This window comes from Cephus cinctus, unplaced genomic scaffold (genome assembly GCF_000341935.2).
Source record: "Cephus cinctus unplaced genomic scaffold, Ccin1 Ccin1_scaffold0160, whole genome shotgun sequence".
Taxonomy (NCBI): Eukaryota; Metazoa; Arthropoda; class Insecta; order Hymenoptera; family Cephidae; genus Cephus; species Cephus cinctus.
Genome location: NW_014332886.1, coordinates 3017220 through 3034310, shown reverse-complemented (window position 1 = coordinate 3034310; position 17091 = coordinate 3017220). Strand labels below are relative to the sequence as shown.

Genomic DNA, 17091 nt, shown 5'->3' with positions numbered 1-17091 from the left:
GCTCAAAATTATAATTAACTATGCGATTCCACAATATTCAAATTGAATAGATGTTACTGTTTTTTTGTTTGAATTTATGCTTCTACATAAGGTACCAAAGATGTCATTTCTCCATTTTGATAATTTTTGATGTCACTATGACATTTGTGTTCCTAAATCTACTAAATCTTCACACTCGCGACCTCATCAAGAACTATTTGCAGCTATTCTTGATGCTTTTAACAACGTTCTCAAAGTAGGTAATGGCCGCTCTGGCGTGCAGGAGGTCTGAAGTCTGTTAAATTCAGTTAAGTTATCGCGAACTTTCCTCTCGCCAGACGTCTATTAACGACATAAATTATTATTGAAAATCAGTGATATGTCCGTTTGTCAAGGATAAACTGTGAACGACCGCGCAAACGAATGTTTTTTCGCGTAGCTCTTTGGAAAAAACCGAGCGTGAGTGAATACGACAAGGACTGGTCGCCACACGGACGAAACTTCTACATCTGCCGAAATTTCTGACTGATTTTTGGGATCCAGTCACCGAAAACTTCCATCATTCCGTCAATAACCGAGTGCCGACCCGCAGGGTGGCGATCTTTTGATAAGGTAAGTCTTTTAATGTATTTCGACAAATCTCGTAACATCTGTATCAAGGATCTTTTGGAGTCACGTCAATCACGTGAAAATATCCGCATTTGTAACAATGATTCATGAACCACAAAGCCAGAGTATTGCATGATAAATTTTAGACTCTTGACTAAGGATTTTTACATATCGTTATCTATTGGTATTTAAGATTAAACGCACTTTTGGTAAATGGTAGTTTGTTAAGCAGAGTATGGCTGTCTCCTAGAATCAGATTATTAATGCATGAGGTCATCGATACTTGATATTTATTCAATGCCGATTTAAAATTACTTTATTGCTCAATGAGGTCTAATTGATAATATTACATATATATTAATCCATATGTCCAATCAAAACCATATGTCATGCAACGAGTATAGTATCGGCACAAAAAATACATATGCCATTTTTTCAAATTGCACAATTAAATTGCATCAATTATTTAATTTCCTATTAAATTCAGTACATGGTTTTCATGACATAATATTGGAGGTATATATCAGTTTAGATCAGCTAACCCAGATGGTGGCACTATGCTCAACATTCAAATCCTAAAATAGAAAGCAATTCTTGGACATACCTTTTAATTTTGCTCTGTATCATATTTCAAATCTTACAAATAATAAATTACAGTAGAATATAATGTTTTTTTATGTATCTGTTATAGAACTTACGAACAATATGCACATCTCTTTCCTTTGGTTTAACATATTTTTAATACCACCTAACTATAACATGGGAAGTACTCAAAATAATTAACTTATTACAAGTATTTAAGAACTTGACTGGCCTTGGCAAAAATCCAGTAAAATGCACACTCGACTAGTTATAACTAGTTAAGCATTTACTATCCTCTATGCTCGGCGTATCCACATATAAATAAATTTATCCATACAAATATTACAAAAATATTGCAATATACAATATAAATCCAGTTCTTCATTTTGTATTACAAAAAAAGGCCTGGAGCAATCAAGCAACAGTGGCATTAAAAAAAATAATGTATGTACACTGGTTTCCTGCATTACCACACTACCGGTATTATCGACCGGCACGTTGCAGAACTTATCACAAGCCAATAGATACGTGCGCAGATATTTGCGTCTTTTTCAAGGAGATCCGATAACGCTGGTTGAAACCAGATGAAATAGTCTATACTGTAATGGACTTGGAGAATAATTAAATCATAAAAGCAAAAGTGACAGCGCTAAAGGTTTCGTAATATGCCCGAATTATAATCCTATACTTATCAGTCAATCAGATAAGGTTTCCTGATCAAAAATTTATATAGTAGATTCCACATATATATATATGTGTGTGTGTGTGTCATTGTCCTGACTATGCGTTCTTTTAAGAGATAAAACACTATCGACCATTCAGTATATAACAATGGCAGTTAGCGTTATATAGTGTAGCGTCACGGGTCACTTGATACTTGACCGTACTGTTCTAAAGTGACATACGTATAAACTTTTGACATCATATCGCACTGAGTATTAAGATATTTCTTTTTGCGAGCAATAGCAAAACAGCAGTTAATAATTTAGAATACATATATCATATCAAAGTAGTTGATGAGTGACGTATAGAATACTCTGGGAATTCTACGTACGTAATGATTAACTAGACTAGCAATATCTCAATCGAACTAGTATTCTCCTCTTTAATCAGAAAAACATATATATTTACGGTTTTTCCTTCAGCCAGAGAAATATGAGACGAAGACATTTTTTTTTTTAATTTATACGACGTTTTAGCAAACAAAAGCCATGTTGGTATTAAGAAATTAAATTTTATTATCGTTACCAGATAATGCGATCTGGTTTTTACTCTTAAGATAAAATTGCAAAATTGCATCGTTTCATGTATTCTACCAAGAATTATTTATTTGCACGTTTTACGAGCATGAGCACCAATCCTGAGCGTCGCGTTAATGGTGTGTGAAGTTTGCTCTTCCACAGTTGTATATTATCATTTTTCTTACTCTTCTCAGGCAAGATCATGAAGTAACGTAGAATAATTTTTCTCTTGCATTAGCCAAGTAACACGTGCCTGTATTAATTTCATGTTAAATTGAAATGTCATATAGATAAGATAAGGCCTCGATATGTATATGATTTTACGAGGTGCATAGAGTCCCACTCCCTGTCCAAATTCTACTACGCGTGTTGTAGTTTTGCAAAAAAAAATCGAAAATAACACAAAATAGTATGACCATTAAGGAACCTGTCTAACACAGAATTTACAGTCGCAGTTGGCATTAAATTTCTTTTGTTCTTACTAAGCCTAGTCATTCCCCTCAGTGATCAGCGTGCCATTAAAAATCTTATAGGTACGAGATAAATATGTATAGAGGTGTTAAAAATATTTTTTTAATTAAAATTTTAATGATTCAACGACTTTCGAGCAATGACTTTCTACAATGTGGACAATCGGCGATCTGCGATCGCAAGGCCTTCGAATTCAGCTACAGCCTAGAGCCAGGCTGTCTAGTTGTAAAGTTGTCTTCAAATTCTTCAAAGAGATTAATTGCCTAGATGAAAAGACATTAGAATCACATTCCTTATTAAGTCACAAGATAAAATTGATGATAATTGTATCTATGCCTTAATCCCAAGCCCACCTACGTTCCAAATACTTCTTCATTTAATCCTTCGACTCAGAAGTATTGTTCGTGTAATCGGTCGAGCATTAATCGCAGAGTGTTCTTCTTTCTTCCTTTCAGAAACTAGGTACAATAAAAGTTAACTTGGTGGGCGATCGAGGGGGTGGTGGAGGAGGAATTTTCTCATTGTAAAAATATCAAAAGATAATAGCGATGATCGAGCAATGTAAATTAGGTCTTGTCATAAATGATGAAGGCCCCCGATGAAGCCTGACCCCAAAGTGGCGTGTGCACCACCACCCCTCTATTTCTTCCTACCATCTTTATGGACCATGTACTTCGTGGTCGTCTGATAAGACTCATTCCATTCCATGTACTTAGAAACCACGAGTAGTCCGCCTGATAATACTTATCATTCTCGTATAAATAGTGGCACGAACAGACAATTCAGGTTCAGTATTGGCAGATTCTTAGTGAAGTCTGGTACCAGTAATTCGTTAAAAATATTACAAGAACTCCGAGTCTCGACTTTGTCGTACGTCTGTTGATCGGGTTTTACGATTTTGTTTTGTTAATATTATTCAATTTCATTACACATACTTGGAAACGACTCAGTAGCAATTCGGACTACGCGCAGAAATCTTATCAACCCGTGGATCTTATTGCATGTGTGATACAGAAGGCACGAGAATTACTTCCTACGATCAGGTACGCTTCTTGATATTTCCTTTGAATTTCACCAGATCGGACGTTAAGGCGTTATAACGTAAATGCGTGGATGCTTGTTAGGCTTTTGAAAAAAATTTCTTTCTTTCTCTCTTCCTTCTGGTTAATTCTATACCTAAATAGGCTGATGTCTTCTCAACGCTGCTACAGACGATTCTTGCTTACTTTTAATTCATTATGGGTCTGAGTAATTTGCGAGTTCGCTGCCCATTGGAATTAATGAAACTAAACGGACGCGTGGTAGATCGTCAAAGTGCTTTAAGCAAATTGGTATGACCAATGTAGTGTAGTCGACCCTTCCTCAAGTATATTCTTTATTTTCCTAACCACACGGTATATTTGATGCGAATCAGCGTTTCTTAATGTCAATTATTTCCATCGGCTGTGCTCGGTATCTGCCCATATAAGGAATTTCAAAAAATCGTTATGCAAATCTTTCCTGCGTCTTATTCGGAGAATCAATATGATTCCGTTCATGCTTATTTTAGTACGGTAGAAATTCGTTCGTTTAAATTCATCTTCTGGAGTTATTCAGTTATCTGAATTTTGACCCAGACTTTAAACCGCCGCACTTGTTTTTTCAAATTTTTTCAATTTTCAATATTTTTAAGTTACATATAGTTTATTTGAATATGTAATCAAAGTCTCACAACCCATTCCGCGTCTATATAAAGGCGTCCGGCGTTATAGAGGTTAAGAACCGAAAGGAAAATTGCCAAATCAAGAGGAGAATCGGTAAGCTCTTATTATCCGAACCAATTTTAGTTATTCGCAATTGTTTCGTTCCCTGGGAGGTTCGGTCAAATCGGAGTTTCAAAGTATTCGCAAATTCTTCTCAATAATGAAATCGACGAAATGTCAAATAATCGTGTATTTTGCAATTTTCCAGCAAAAGAAAAGCAAAAGTCCTTTATTCTCGTTTCAAAAATAAACATCACCATTCAGTAACATACGCGTGTACGTATTTGTATAAATTTAAAGCTACGCGAGCATTGCGAAATTTGCCAATTATCATGACCAACAAGCGGAAAGAAAAAGCGCGATAGAATTTTGAGCCTGGGAATAGGAGATATTGAAATTTCATAAAACGACACTTAATCTTCGTAGACAGAAGGAAGCTATTTTTTTTCTTTCAGGAAATTCTATACGACAGGCCAATAAATGTCAGGCAATTAATTCTTTGCAGCATGCTGTAATAAATTCGCATTATCAGTTAGCTCGGCACCAGGCAGTCTAGGCTGCCGGTTATCTCTGGTGGCCGCACCGTGTATTTGATAAACTTTATTGGCGTTACTTACTACGTATTAACGATAAGACGTATATGATCTTCCATGCGGCATAAATTTGAGAAACAATTAGAGGAATTTTACAAATCATTTACGTTAAATCTTTGTCATTTCTTAACCGTACGTTATTTTATAACCTCAAATTCTAAAAATCACCATTATCGATTCACTGTGTCGACCATTGATCCTTCGATCAACATAATTGATCCTCCTTATCAATTAATCAGTTGTTTACCAGTGTCGCGGGAATATTGAAAAATATTGACGAAAAAGGATAATGAATTTCTTGAAATCATGACACGGGACTCTTACTTTGAATTTGTTTGCGTCTCATAGACGCGCCAGCTACAATTATGATTGTTATGCTCATTATATTTCATGAGACGAGATGTTTGCTCTTTTCGAAGAGGTCGACAATACCGTGCTAAAAAAAATGACGATCACGCAATACTGCCGACTAGAATATCATACAGTGACGTGACGTAGGCATAATGCGCGTATCTGAAGCACCGTGCCAAGCGTGATTTATATTCGCTCATAAATTGAATCTGTCCGCCTTCTCCGGAGAGAAAGTAAACGTCACTCGAGAGGAGGAGCGGGTCAAGGTGTTTCTTTTTCTTCTTCTATTTAAAAATTAATTTTGGCAAACATTTGCAATTCTTTGTATCCGAAGCATTACGTTTGCACCAGTCAAATATATACTTTAAATGACTATGCGTCTATTGTTTCTCATAGTTTGAAAACATCTGTACAAATTTATATTACGTTATCTATTGCTTTGTTTCAGGGTTCTGTCTGCGATAGACTGGTAGGCCAGTCTGTTGGTGAACAACTGAGCACAAGCGGCAACTGGAAGTTGGCCCTGAACGCAGAGCCCCCGTGGCTTTGCTAGCACCCCCACAGAAATCTTATTAATTCGCCCCCCTCACGATTCACCCGCCTCTCATTGACAGCTGCCTCGTATGTATTTATTTATTGCTATTTTACTTTAGAATCAAATCGAAGTCATCGATGTTTGGTTGTTAATTAATTTTTTGTTTGTTATTAGTTTGCTACCTAGCGCCTACGGAGTGTCGATTGTATTCGTTAATCGTAAATAAAAAACCGAGAAAACATGAAGGTAACCAACTTGGATGAGCGCATCCACGTGCTGGACAATGCGTCGAACGTTATGACTGTAATTAAGGACATCGCAACGAGCGGCGTCCAAGAAGAAGCTTTCTATGTTCTGGACATCGGAGACATTGTACGCAAACATCAAATTTGGAAACAGAAATTGCCCCGGGTTGATCCGTACTACGGTATGAGTAATCATTTTTTCTAGGAACGAAGGATTTATATTTCGAACATTTTCTTGGTATATTGAGTCATACTTGAAACGCTTATTTTATTTTTATTTTTCAGCCGTGAAATGTAATGATACCTTGATTGTGCTGGAGGTTCTTGCGGCCCTTGGAATTGGTTTTGACTGTGCATCAAAAGTGAGTTATACAGGAATATTTTACTTAACTGGTTTCTTTTTTTACATTTTATTTACAAGGGCTCGTCTTTTTCAGACTGAGATCAATAAGGTCCTTGGTATCGGTGTTGATTCCTCCAGAATCGTTTTCGCTAATCCGGCCAAGCTAGCTTCTCATATACGCCATGCTGCAGGTATGGGAGTCGATACAATGACGGTTGATAATGAAAGTGAATTGCATAAGATCAAGAAGCTTCATCCTAGTGCCAAGGTAAATAACGCTTTTTTTTTTTAAATTGCTTATCCATTGCAAATGAAGGATATGTAGTATGTAAACAAGTTGGTCTTACGTGAACAAAAAAAAATTGATTTATAGGTTGTTCTACGTATTCGTTGCGATGCCGAACTAGCCCAATGCCAACTGGGAATGAAATTTGGCTGTGATCCTACTCACGAGGCACCGAATCTTCTGCATCTTTCACGGATGCTGGGACTGGATGTCGCTGGAATTTCATTTCACGTTGGATCAGGATGCCAGGATCCACCGGTATTCCATAGAGCCATTCGGCATGCCAGAATGCTCTTCGACATGGCAAGCGATCTCGGCTTCAAGCCTTACTTACTGGATCTTGGCGGTGGTTATCCAGGCAACAAGGGAAGCAGCATTGACAAAATGGCCGATATCATCAATAAAGCTCTGGATGAATATTTTCCATGTACGTTATCCAGGCCTAACTTTGCTATATGATATAAATATTATTTCAGTGATAGACATTAATTCTTGACTTATTTTTCTTCAGCTGACGATGTACACATAATTGCTGAGCCAGGTCGATTTTACGTTGCTTCTGCGTTCACTCTCGCAACCAGTATTCACAGCAAGCGTGCTGTACGTGGCGATGAGAACTCACCCAACGCTATCACGCACAACATGTACTACATTAACGATGGCGTTTATGGTTCGTTTAATTGCCTTCTCTACGATCATCAACACGTTACACCAATTCCACTAAAGGTAAACACTATAATGAATATAAAAGGTCTACGTTTAAATATCCCATTGTAATACTAGTTTTACGGATACATCGCTGCGAATATAGTACATCATATTGATACTTCTTCATTTAAACAGAATGGCTGCGGTAAGATGACTCCCTCAAGTATCTGGGGACCAACTTGCGATGGCTTGGATCAGGTTGTTGAGAATATTCTGCTACACGATATGGAACTTGGCGATTGGATTATATTTGAAAATATGGGCGCCTATACTCTGCCGGTTGCATCTAAGTTCAACGGTTTTCCAGTACCCAAGGTTCACGTTGTCACTGACGAAGGTGTTTGGTAAGTACAGACATTTAGTTCTTATTTGAATAATTATTATTCTAAAAATAATCTGAACGTATAACTTTATTGATTAACAGGCTTCTCTTGAAGGATGCTCTACCCTTGACAGAGGATCACTTCGTTATCGGCAATACACCAGCTAATCTACGTCTTGGCCTGGACATTGGCGGAAGCGACATCGATGGCTGGACCGATCCAACTATTCAGTTGGCACCAACAGAAATTCTAGCAGATTCCTCATCCTCGACAACTTCCTTTATCTACGATTACGTGGAGGTGGATCCGCTCAACTGAACCGACATTCAAAAGTGGATTGTAATCCTGTCGAATTTTCGGAGTACGGTACGAAGTAGAGTGCTTGATGTTGCTGAAAATGTCGAACGTGCACTTAAAAAGTTAAAAGCGTACATGTCAATATATCGCATCAGCTTAATGATTACCCGTAGTCATTGTAAAGGATGGAAAGATATCTTTATCAGCAAGTACTCCTTATCGACAAGGTTACTCTTCGATCACCTTCGTAATAATTCCGTGGACTCGCGGACCACTGTGAGTCCGTTGTCTTGCTACCGGATCTCTTAATATACGTATAAGCGATGTATAAAATTCGCTTACACAACCTTTATGAAACGTTTACGTCAACATTGCACAGCAATCGTCAGGCATTCCATCATTATAAATCGATATCATCGGTCTTATCGTATCTGTTACTAACTTTACGTCACAAATCCCGGGATACAGTTACATTAATCACCGTAATACGGAACGAGACAGACAGTCATAATAAACACGAATACGCGAACGAACGAATATTTCGAGAAATCAACAAGTCAGTAACGAATAGTCGACGAACTTTTTGCTAATCGTAATTAACGAAATTGAGAAAGAAAAAAATATGGAGTTTCGATCGATAATAATAGAGAAACTGTTTAATAAACAATTAGCGACACTCGATGAAATTATACAAAACGAAGAATGCCAATAGTACACATCTTAATATTATAGATGTTTACGCGATCACATGTCCTGGGACTCTGTGGAGGAAGTGCGAAAAAAACAAACAAGAATAACGTCTTCTCTTGCTATTTTATTAATCATAAGGAAGATATTCGCAGAATTGACATTGGTGTTTTTTCTTAATGTAATACGAAGGCACACACAAGGTTTAACATAGGCGTCGTCTACATTGCACGCGTTATTCAATGTGTGCCTCACGTGTCGTAGATCAGTTTGTTTTGCTCGGCTCATTTAGATTTTCTCATTGCTTAGCGAGCCCACTGTAAAAGGACGTTTCTTCACTTGTAATAGTCGGGTTGATCAATGATATACAAATAATTAACGAATCATTTTAAGACGGTATACCGATTAGTGTTTTTCAAACAGTTTATATATTGCAATGTTCAGAGACGAGTATAGAATATTTCAAAATAAGTTTTTTACTATCTCTATACCGCTGAGGACCATGTGTATTAATGTGGCAAAGTCCGTCTAGTCTGTTCGAACTAACATTGCTTGTTTCTTTTTTTTTAAATATTTATAAAACGATAAATTATATTGTGGAAGGGCTTCGATGTGGAAAACTCGTGTAATGTTCGTTCGGTATATTTATACGACAGAAGGGACACATTTAGCAGGTTTATAATCATGAGAAATATTAAAGGCAACACACTATATAGGTTTACGTACAAATACGGTGTCGTGCGTACAAGTTTCTCTTTATTCCTTTTCACGTATTTCTTTGATAATTATGAAGACTCTGTAGGAGAGCTAGGAATTCAAAGGCATTGAGGCAGCTGTCACAGGAAATAAAAGAATATTAGTTTTCTGATTATTAGTTACCCTAATTGTATTATATATCTCCGCTATTGTTATTATTAATATTATTACTATTACTATATTAATTCAACTATTAATTTGTCTATGTACTGATACACACTAGATCAATATAATTACTCTGAGATGTATACAAAATTATGTCTTCTTTATTTTCTTACACTTTCATAATCGTTGCCTATAAATATCTTGCCTATAAATGTCGTATTCACATAAAAATCGGACGTTAGCTTCTCTAATATTTTTGGATTCCATGCTGGAATATGAAGCGATTTCCTGACACGTTTTGGGAAATATTCGACCGTCTATCTTTCGATTAACGTGAAATGAAATCGTTAAAAGATATTGCCAAATGACTAGCGGCGCAATTAAAATATCGTAAAACAGTCTTAATGATTCTAAAAACGACGACCTACGGCATCGGGGTGCTGTATTTCTTTTTTCGTCAGATACTAAATTATTCTCCTTTATTTTTCGCGGCATTTACCGGAGTGCCACTTCGTCTGACGCACAATGGCTGCAGCCTTCTAGTTTTTGCACGTCAGTAGGAGCGTTACTCAGACTTTGTTTGGATAGTCATTAATTGCAACGGAATCGAAATTACTATTATCGTGTAGATATGTTTTTTTTTCCCTTCAGCATTTCTACTCAGTAAGAGGAGATATGGACATTTTTATGCTATCTGCGTTTCAGAAGACTTGCCAAACAATGTAATTTATCTTCCGGCATTCGTTATTTGTTCACGTCTTATCACTTTGCCGCAGCTGCATTGTGCGTATAGATTTTTGAAAAATTGATAATCGTAACAATTTTTACGATCGACTAAAAATACTGTCCATTTAAGAATCTATTTGTTTACCTAATAACAGACAGTGGCAAACGTTACGATTATTTTTTTCCTAATAAATATTATTTCGCAGCGAATTAACGTGAAAATTTAGTATTCGAATCTTACATCAAAGCACCAGTCAAACCTTAGTATTTTACGGAGGACACTGCTCATGGCTGCGTACCGCAACGGAATCAGACGCTTTACGTTCTCTTTTAATTAAAACTCACTCGTCCCTGTCAATAATGTAATCGGCCAGTCACAGAACACATCCGTCCGTGTCAGGTAATAGCTCTTATTTTCCTGGGAAAGTCAACAAGCATTATGCGTCATATTTAACGTGTCTAATTCATCCGAGATAAACGGTTGCCATTTTGAATTTGATTGAGCGTGTCTATTCGTATTTTCGTAAGTGAAATACAGCAAGATCGATAGTCTTCATGAATCGAACGTTCCGGAGTAAGAACAATATTAAATATTTTGTCGATTCTGCTATCTGTTCGTGAAAATGTGCCTATGTCAGTAAGCAGGTTAAAAGACGGTAAAAGGAAAAACCACATAGCACAGATGCAGTAAGAGTTGGTGAGTAAGATAATGCTGAAACTAACGGCGGAAGTACTAGCCGGAATACAAAACCTATTTGCATTATTTAAAAAAATAATCGTACATGTGACAGTCCATTGAGCTTCAGTCAAAAATATAATATTTCGTTAAAAAAAAAAAAGAATTCAGTATTAGAGAAAAGTCTGTCATTTTCCTATGCAGAACTCGCTGTCTAAACATTAACGCCTTTTTACCGACTGATACTTCGACCGCTAGGTTTCACGTCATGTGAGTAAGAGGAAAAAGCTACTTGGTTATGGAAGTGGAAGTAGAACATTCGTAGCTGTTCTTTTAGTTTCCATACCGGAAGTATCCTGACTTGAGTTACTTCCTGAATAATTTCTTGATCACGGACGATCATTAGCTCTTCTCCGATGTAATGAAGGCGGGTATTAGAAAAGCTACCGCAATAACGTTAATCGTTGCCTCTTGATACCCAAGGGGATTGTCTACGTTAACACGCTCCGCAAGCGAAAGGATTTAGATTTACTTTTAATCGATGAAAATGAAAGTGTCTTAAAGGGGAGGTTTCTAATATTTTACCTGACAAACTGCAAGGTTATAATCCATAACGCCATCATCTTTTTCTTGACATTTTTTTGTGTATAACCTTAAATTATATAGTTTCTTCTTCTGTTTGGGCCTATTGCGTCTCCTAACAAAGGACCGGCTGTCAGACTCGGAGAAAACGAAAGCGCTGCTGATTATGCCTTCCGAAGGCTGAAATCAGTATTAACGTCGACTTTTGCGTAGTGCTAGTTAAAACTGATCGTGAAACAGCCAATGTAATAAGAAGTGTAACAAACCAAGCTGAAAGTAAGAACTGAGAAATATAACTATGTACTCCATACTGGCCCGTAAAACTTCTCTAATGCGTTAAGCGAGGACTGCCCTGTTGTTACACGTTGTTTTCACTGAGACGACGCCGCCACGAATGTCTCATACCTAGAGGGACGTCCTCTCATCGTTAAAGTGACGGAATAAAAGCGTGACTGATAAGCTATAGTGCGAGACACGTACGTAACGTATTTGGATAACAGTCAGTGACGCTGTCAAAATTTTGTTAGCAATACGCACAAGTAGGTGTGTTCGGTGAATCTAAGTCTATACGTATATCCTCGCAATACAAATCTGAATAACCGAGAGATACAAATAATTCGTGGAATGATATTGCGCACTTCATGCCGTAGACAAATAAACAATTCAGTAAAAATTCTCACTCTGTCGGTATTTCCAAGGAATATTTCTTCGCACTTCTTTGATTGTATTGTTACCAAACACAGTATGTTGTAAATATGTAAAAATTGTTTGACGTGTATTTCGAGGGTATCACGATTTATTAAAATATATTTCGACATTCGATGTCTGATTTTATTTTTTCTTATGAAAATTATTAATGTCTCATACAAGTCGTTACCAACACCTTCTGGTATGTACAATCTCTTGGTACCTGCACCTCATTCGGTGAAATGTCTATGCCCATTGTTTTTAGCGGAAATGCGTTTTTTTACCTTTCCCGATTGGTCTACTGCTACAGTACTTTTCCCACGCGTTGCCTTTAAGCGCGGGATACAGTCTTTGTTGAAATCAGGATGTGAATATTACATACGGCGTTTCTAATCAACTGTCATTTCAGCGGTCAAATCGAAATTTAGTATTCTAGTATTTTATGCTGTCAAAAACTGCTTACAGCTCACTTCCGACAGCTTCAGAAATGGCGGAATGATTCGTTTGTGAGAGCCAAACAAAAAATTTAAAGAAATGGTAAAAGGTATTTCCTCGCTCTCTCGCCACAAAGCATCATTGCGCAATGATCATCGATTTCTGTCATGACTATCAATATAGCGTGAATCGTACGGATCGATGCGATGCAATTCTGTTCGCTTAATTGGAAATGGATTTTCATAAAGTCATCATCGATAATGACATCGAACTACTCCGACGAGGAATTTTTGAATTTTCGAAAATAATTCCTTAACCTTTTGGCGGTGCTTACGATTATTTATTATGTTTTGAAAATTCGTATATCACAGAAATTTATTATTTATACACCTGTCATAGTTCTTAATCTCTAATTGCATATACAAAATCGTAAAAATATTTATTCAATACTAGATCAATACACTAATTAATTACTAAATTACACAACTATTCTCTTGCAGTTGGCAAATGGAAAATCCGCAGTTCGCTAAACAAATTCTGTTTCAACATCCCATATCGCAACAATCAATTGAACTTATCTATGATTACGATAGTCTATAAATCGGAATGGTACTACCAGTCAATCCCGTACATAATTTCTTAGTCGTTAAATTTTTCAACACTCGGTATAAGAATTGTTATGGACCCTTAAGAAAAAATTGAAGCACAATATCCAAAGCCATCCAGTCCTAATATTCAGAGAATCCGGTCTGTATATATTTAAAATCTATCTACAACATCAGACAGTTAAATTACACAATAAAAGGTATCTAAACCTGCCTAGCACTTTTTTACACTCAAGTTATTTAACAGGATAACACGGCAGGCTCCTGCAAATCGGTTCGATCGATGCCATTGTTACTAGTAAATCGTACCGAATGGCATTTAACGTATTCAGCGTATGAGTTGGCAGCCATAACGGATTTGAGATTTTAATCAGCCAAGGTTTTGGGTAGAATATAGTTATACCACCCCGTATTACATTACAGACAACAACTGTCACTAGTTTCTTACTGTGAAAGGCAGGGCACCATAAATTGTTACGCTTTTATATGTTCGGCCGATTACATAATAATTAGTGTCGCTTCTGTGATTAGGATCATTATCCTTATCGAATGTCTTATGATTGATTTAAACGTCAATTTTCATATATCCACGTCACACTAAACCAATCTTACCATGTTACAGGGTAGTCTTGAACCGGAGCACGGATGCCAGTGACACCTATCAATTACGTGTTTCAACATTTCAAGTACAAGGAACCTCTGTAGTCTTATGACTATAACACATTTTTTCTCTCTACACTTAGATCTTTAAAGTCATTCGTCATCGCTGTCTAATTGGACAGTGTAATAGCAGCATCACCGAAAAAAGGCCTCTCACAACGTGCAGTTGGTTAATAAGAATAGGAAGCGGCCAATCGATCCTGGGATCTCTCTGTGATCAATTTGATCAGATCGTGCGTGACTATTAATCCGGATTCGTAAAAGCGATCAGGTACAGTGAATTAAGGTGCTAATACTAGATAACGAAGTTACTTAAATACTTTTTATTTTTCTTCTTTTTCACAGATTCCGTTAGGCCCAGCTGTGAAATACTTTGCGAAACATGTCGATACCCCGCTCTTGCGCTTTGGCCCCTTGCGAAAGTCTGCTTAAAATGCAATAATACGGCACTGATTGTGAGAGGACAATGCCGGCATGAAAAAGCAGCTTCTCGGTAAAGTCAGTAAAGGCCAGTTTTCATAATACTCAACCGAGATGAATCCAAGTGTAAAGTACACATATAAATGTCGATTGGCTATCGACAAAGATTAGCCAAATGGTTAATTATTATTTTGATTTACTAACCGCAGCCTCACTCAAAGAACCATGCGTGTTTACGTATGCTGCACCGGCGTCGCGAAGGTCGCATCTCGAAGGTTTTTTTTATTAGTCTTTTTACTCGTGTCAACAATATTGACTTTCCCTTTCACAAAGAACATGGCACATGGATTGTAAGAAATGATACTAGAAAAAATGATCTACGTGCACAGACGTCATGGGGTAGTACGCGTTGTGTACCCTTTTTCATCTGATTCTGATACCTGAGCTACAGGATTAGGATTTGGAATAGTGAAATGATTTTCAATAGAGAGTTGGTACGTTAATCAAGACGTATTGATCTCCAAATGTACAATCTGTGCTAGAGAGACTAGACCGTTAACTATAGCAATACGATTAGCATAACTTACACTTTTGCTTTTATCTCATTTCTTCTCTTATCTTAGTGCTGTGCTCCAAAAGTGCCTCAAGCTTTTATAGGCCGTGTTTACTGTTACCTTAGCGAGCATAATAATGACACGAGCTCGAATAATAATGCTAGATTGTTTACTGGGCTATACAGTTACCTATACGCATACATATATAACTTAAATAACGTCGAGTTACACTCGGCGGGATAGGTACTTGAAGTTAAAACAGAAATTAGGAGCAAACCGTGTCCCCTTTCTCTTGCCAAGCCGAGCGTGGTATAAAATACTTTCCCTCTCACAACACGACAAGAGCCGCGCCAGGAGGCAGGGCCGTCGCGAAGTATGGAAAATCAGTGCCCTCTTCTTTAATTTTCCATTGGCATTCTTCCAGAAGCCGTACTGAACCTTATGAAAAGATTTTCGCTGAAAATTAAACAGGTTTCCTGGTGAATCAGTTAAAAACATCAATTTTTATTAATTTATACATATATATTTGACCTACGTCACATTGAGGCAAACCTTAATATAAACAGTGGGAAAATCACTGTGCCAACATGTCACTTCATGGTTTCACCGATGCAGAATGATCGAAGAGAAACCGGTCTTCCTTGAGAATTTGATTGAAAAAAATACTACAGTTGCTTTTGTTCCTGAAAACAGATAAGAGGCTGTTAAATATTATGGAGAAAAAAATATATCACCCAGTATCATTCATTAATCTCGTCAGCCGTGAAAAAAAGTTAATATAACCTTTGCAGGTGGAAGCCGGAAGTAACCGTAGCCCATGGGCCCGGATCTGTATGTAGCCGTTCCTGATTCTCCAAGAGGCGCGTTACCTTAGTTCCAGACTGGTACAGTCGGTAGACCAGAGGCCATGTGTCCCACCTCCTCTTCTACCTTCTAGTACGAGGAGCACTAACTACATGTCATAACCTCTCTTCCTGTGTGTGCATACAGTATGCTGAACGTCTTGGAAACTGTAATTTTACAAGAAATAATAATAATTTTATCGGGAACCAGTTTGCTTGCCGTTTAACCCAAGGGAAGACATAACCTCCAAGTTATAACCATGAACGACCTCGACGAGGACGACTAATGCCTGAAGAAGAAGCCGACAAGAGTGGCTATTGGAAACGGTTGTCTTTGCATTAAGCAGCTGTCTAAGCGCGAATCGATTCGTACAGCTTCCGTTTACGTGAATTAGCCATAAGACTTTATTTTTCAGGTTAATTTGTAACGAGCCGAAAGAAGCACCTTTGGTTATGGCTAACGGAAGAAAATGACTGACGCCGGCTTGGCAGCGAGTGACCTCGAAGAACGACCACATTCCTGAAGAGCATGCAACTCGTCAAGTACTGAACAGGTACATATGTACTAGCCTGAATAAATATATACACATATATGTATAATGATACTAAAACTCATTACTACACGTCATAATGGAATCGACGAAGATTTCGTGAAGAATCCTTTATTTCCCTTTGACGTCGATTCCCCCAAAATCATCCATCGGATACTTTTCACTTGACAACCATTGCCGAAGTGATAATTATGCAAAATAAAAAATGGCGGCAAACTTGGTAAACAGTTCGCAGAGTATGTATAGCATGGTTTTTTTGCGACTTAGTAGAAAAGCAATGACGGCAACGATTTTTCGTAAAAACCGCCAAGAGACCAGGAAGTAAGTAGATATCGGGAAGAATGGCACGACTACACGAGTCAAAATCACGAGGTAAAGATCAATTCGGGAAAGAGCGCGTGCTCCGCAGCGAAGCAGGAAAAGGGTCAAGTCGCCGGTAACTTTCCCGATTTTGAAATTGACCGGTAAGGTTCTCCCAGTGCGCCGAAGCACGAGCGAAA

The 17091-nt window shown here is 37.5% G+C and overlaps 1 protein-coding gene and 1 long non-coding RNA gene across 3 annotated transcripts; one reads left to right on the top strand and one right to left on the bottom strand.

Moving 5' to 3' along the window:
* The first annotated feature begins 233 nt into the window (after positions 1 to 233).
* LOC107263653 (ornithine decarboxylase) lies at positions 234 to 10003 on the top strand. 2 transcript variants are annotated; one of them, XM_015731100.2, is made up of 9 exons: positions 234 to 591; positions 6017 to 6189; positions 6278 to 6530; positions 6634 to 6710; positions 6786 to 6959; positions 7065 to 7404; positions 7489 to 7703; positions 7821 to 8029; positions 8110 to 10003. In XM_015731100.2, the coding sequence occupies exons 3-9, from the start codon at positions 6344 to 6346 to the stop codon at positions 8324 to 8326; spliced, it is 1419 nt and encodes a 472-aa protein (XP_015586586.1). In that variant the 5' UTR covers positions 234 to 591; positions 6017 to 6189; positions 6278 to 6343; the 3' UTR covers positions 8327 to 10003. The 2 variants fall into 2 exon arrangements, with proteins under 2 accessions (XP_015586586.1, XP_015586585.1); XM_015731099.2 differs by lacking the exon at positions 234 to 591 and adding an exon at positions 3788 to 3925.
* Positions 10004 to 15350: 5347 nt separating this feature from the next.
* Positions 15351 to 17032, bottom strand: LOC107263659. Its single transcript, XR_001536738.2, has 2 exons — positions 15751 to 17032; positions 15351 to 15654 (listed from the first exon to the last, which is right to left on the bottom strand). It is a non-coding gene; the product is annotated as an uncharacterized LOC107263659 (long non-coding RNA).
* Between the last annotated feature and the right edge of the window lie 59 nt (positions 17033 to 17091).

What these genes read in the sequence shown, in the direction of transcription:
- LOC107263653 (XM_015731100.2), top strand. Translation starts at nt 6,344, where the DNA reads ATGAAGGTAACCAACTTGGATGAGCGCATCCACGTGCTGGACAATGCG. An exon ending in TCTGGATGAATATTTTCCAT is followed by an intron (nt 7,405 to 7,488) that starts GTACGTTATCCA and finishes ATTTTTCTTCAG; the next exon opens with CTGACGATGTACACATAATT. An exon ending in GTCACTGACGAAGGTGTTTG is followed by an intron (nt 8,030 to 8,109) that starts GTAAGTACAGAC and finishes ATTGATTAACAG; the next exon opens with GCTTCTCTTGAAGGATGCTC.